This window comes from Psittacula echo, assembly GCF_963264785.1.
Source record: "Psittacula echo genome assembly, chromosome: 16".
Classification (NCBI taxonomy): domain Eukaryota; kingdom Metazoa; phylum Chordata; class Aves; order Psittaciformes; family Psittacidae; genus Psittacula; species Psittacula echo.
Window position 1 is genome coordinate 5,978,332 of NC_137752.1, and position 3,345 is coordinate 5,981,676.

The 3,345-nt window shown below is 41.6% G+C and overlaps 1 protein-coding gene across 1 annotated transcript; it reads left to right on the forward strand.

Annotated features, from left to right (window-relative positions):
• The first annotated feature begins 375 nt into the window (after nt 1-375).
• Nucleotides 376-3,344, forward strand: DOLK (dolichol kinase). Its single transcript, XM_080630590.1, has one exon. It carries the CDS (start codon nt 1,138-1,140, stop codon nt 2,707-2,709), a length of 1,572 nt encoding a protein of 523 aa, XP_080486716.1. The 5' UTR covers nt 376-1,137; the 3' UTR covers nt 2,710-3,344.
• Nucleotide 3,345: the final 1 nt, after the last annotated feature.

A 3,345-nucleotide genomic window follows, 5' to 3' on the forward strand; every position in this document is an offset into this window, starting at 1 on the left:
TTATATGATTAATTCTTCTCTCATGCTGTTTAAAAATGAATTGTGATGGCAAAAAGATTACACTTGGCCTGATCTAGCTGCATAGCAACAGTAAACTTAATAAAGTTGTTTGACAAGCAAGTATTTCAGGCTATACACATGAGGATGCCAGAAAGCTATCTATTAATAATTTAGAGTTTTCAGTACAAAGTCATAAATAGCCAAACACTCCAGGCCCACACTGTCTGTTTGACAGTGCAGACTTTAATAGTTACTCAGTAATAGTACTTCTAAAATCTCTCAGATCAGATTTATAACCTGGTGACACCACTCAACACTGAACAAAACCCACACAAGAACTTCAAATAAACTTGTAGCCTTCCATGAAGGAGCTAATCTCTGACTTAGCTTATATCTTGACAGTTCTGCTAACAGATCAAAGTTAGATAAAGTATTCCCTTTGACAATGATTTTTCTTTTCATGACTGTGATGGTTTTTTTTCTACTTCTGTTGTAAATACCATGCAGCATTATAAAACACCTGCTGCAGTAGTGGAATTGTTTAATCATAACACCAGTAGCAGAAGAAGAAGTACACAGGAGGTTTTGCACAGCAGTGGAAAGAGAAATAGTTAATAAAAGGAAGAACATTCTGTAAAGTACTGGTAAAAGTACGTACAAAATTAGGTTCCAAAATTACCTTTAAACTTTTAACTATATTTCAGATTCACACCATCATAATGAATCCTCCTGGGTATGGTTATGGCTTCACAGTGCAATTCAGAGACACTGCAACAGAAACATTTCAAACTATCTGAATAGCCCAGCGTTCGGTGGTTCATTTCTGTCACTTTAGGCTGACTTCTCTGGTTTTTGGAGGCAGATACCAGTTTTGGCTGAGCCATTACCTCACTGGCTTTTTCTTTCTTCACCTGTGTGTTGACAACTGACACAGAAGCTCTATTTAAATGGATAGTTAACAACAAAACCGCTGTGCAAAAGCTTTAGTTTTTCTAGTAGTTTCTTCAATTGTGTGCTTTCTGTTGTTGATAGGGATTGCAGTAACATGAAAAGGAATTCTTCCTAATGGACAACTACTGAACAGATCGGGACTCCTGAGAAAGGTTTTGACAGCTTCAGTCACATTGGACTGGAATCATGTTAAAGAAGCCAGTGCTGGTGGAATCCCTGATCGTGTTCATCATCGTTCTCTTTGTGCACGCAGTGGTGTGGGACCGGTATTCCTGGTGCGCCGTCGCTCTCGCCATCCAGGCTTTTTATGTCCAGTTCAAATGGGACCGTCTGCTCCAGCAGGGTGGGGCTGTATTCCAGTTCCGTACAGCAGCAAACAGTGGCCTCCTGCCAGCTAGCATGGTCATCCCCTTGCTGGGGATAGTGATGAAGGAGAGGTGCAAGGCTGCTGGCATTGTGTACTTCGAACGCTTTGGCATAGTCGTGGCTTCCACTGGCATGCTGGTTGCTCTCTTCCTGTCAGTAATAGCGGTTGGCATCACAAAACCTGTGCCAACCAACACTTGCATACTTACTGGTATTGCTGGCAGTATAATTATCTATACCATGAAGCACTCTTTGACTGTTTCAGAAGTGATAGAGGTCCTAGAAGTGCTGCTAATTTTTGTCTACCTCAGTATGATCTTGTTGTACTTGTTGCCTCGATGTTTTACGCCTGGAGAAGCATTGCTAGTTCTTGGAGGTATAAGTTTTGTTCTCAATCAGCTCATTAAACGCTCACTGAATGTAGTCGAGGGCAGAGGTGATCCCATAGACTTTTTCCTTCTGGTAGCAGTTGTTGGAGTTGTTCTTCTTGGGCTTTTTTTCACTGTGCTCTTCATTTTCATGGATTCGGGTACATGGATCTCCTCCATGTTTTTCCACATGATGACAGCAGTGCTAGGCTTAGGGGTCATCATGCCTTGGCTGTACCGACTGATCCAGAGGAACCCTTTGTTCTGGCTACTCCAGTTTCTGTTTCAGACACAGACAAGAGTTTACCTTCTTGTATACTGGACCTTTTTGGCTGCTTCAGCATGTGGCATAGTTTTCTACCAGAATGCTAAGAGATCATCTGAATCTAAAAAACACCAGGCCTCGACTATAACCAGGAAGTATTTCCATTTCATTGTTGTAGCTACTTATGTTCCTGGACTAATTTATGACCGCCAGCTTCTCTACGTTGCTGCAGTACTGTGTCTGGCAGTGTTTATCTTCTTAGAGTATATTCGGTACTTCAGGATCAAACCATTTGGCCAAACCCTTAGGCATCTGTTGTCTCTCTTCTTGGATGAAAGAGACAGTGGACCTCTGATCTTGACTCATATTTATCTCCTCCTTGGTATGTCCCTCCCAGTATGGTTGTTTCCCAGAGCTTGTGCTCCTAAAGGTACCTTGTCTGGGGCGGGAGCACTGGTCCCCTACTCTGGGGTGCTGGCAGTAGGGGTAGGAGACACTATTGCCTCTGTTTTTGGCAGTACAATGGGGGAAATCAAATGGCCAGGAACAAAGAAGACCTTTGAAGGAACAATGACAGCTATTTTTGCTCAGATCATTGCTGTGGCTCTTATTCTGATCTTTGACAGTAATGTGAATCTGAACTCCAGCTATGCCTGGATTTTGGCATCTGTGAGCTTAGTTTCTCTTTTGGAAGCTTACACAACCCAAATTGATAATCTTCTGTTGCCTCTCTACCTCCAGATAATGTTTATGGCATAGAAGTGCTTCCAGGAACAGAGGTTTCTCCCTTTCTAAAGAAAAGTGGTAATAGAACATGCACTGTAATGAGAGCTCAAAGCTGATCTGAACACTACTTCTGGTACAGCAGATAGAACTGTTAAAAACAGAAATTAAAAGACCAATTTTAAATAAAGGCTTTGGTTTGATCTTGGGTTTTTTTTCCTTTAAAACAGCATGAGCTGCTTTGTGTTCTCACCAGAACACAAACATGACTGACAAAAATAGCATCTGTGTTTAATAATCCAATTTAGGTTTCTTCTGGATGCCCAGAGGAAAAGGAAGTAGAGGAAGAAGAGGTAAGTCAATTAGAGGAACAAAATAAAAAATAAGGAATAAGCAAACCTCTCAGGTGCTGCCACCTCTGTACTGTATCAGAATGAAAACTTGTTTTGCTGTACTGAGTCCTGCTGTCTTGTGTTACTGAACATATGAATTCCTTCCTTCTGTCTAAGCATGATTTAAAGCATGTGTTATAATGAGGGTGGCCACACAGAGTAAGTACAACTGTCCCAATGTATCCAGTCACCATCAGCAAGAGCCTCACTAATGCACTGCAATGCACGAACACAACTTCAAACTCAGTAGTTGTAATAGCTGAGTTTATCCAGGGTGGGT

Excerpts from the sequence above, each read along its gene's own strand:
- DOLK (XM_080630590.1), top strand. The coding sequence starts at position 1,138 with ATGTTAAAGAAGCCAGTGCTGGTGGAATCCCTGATCGTGTTCATCATC.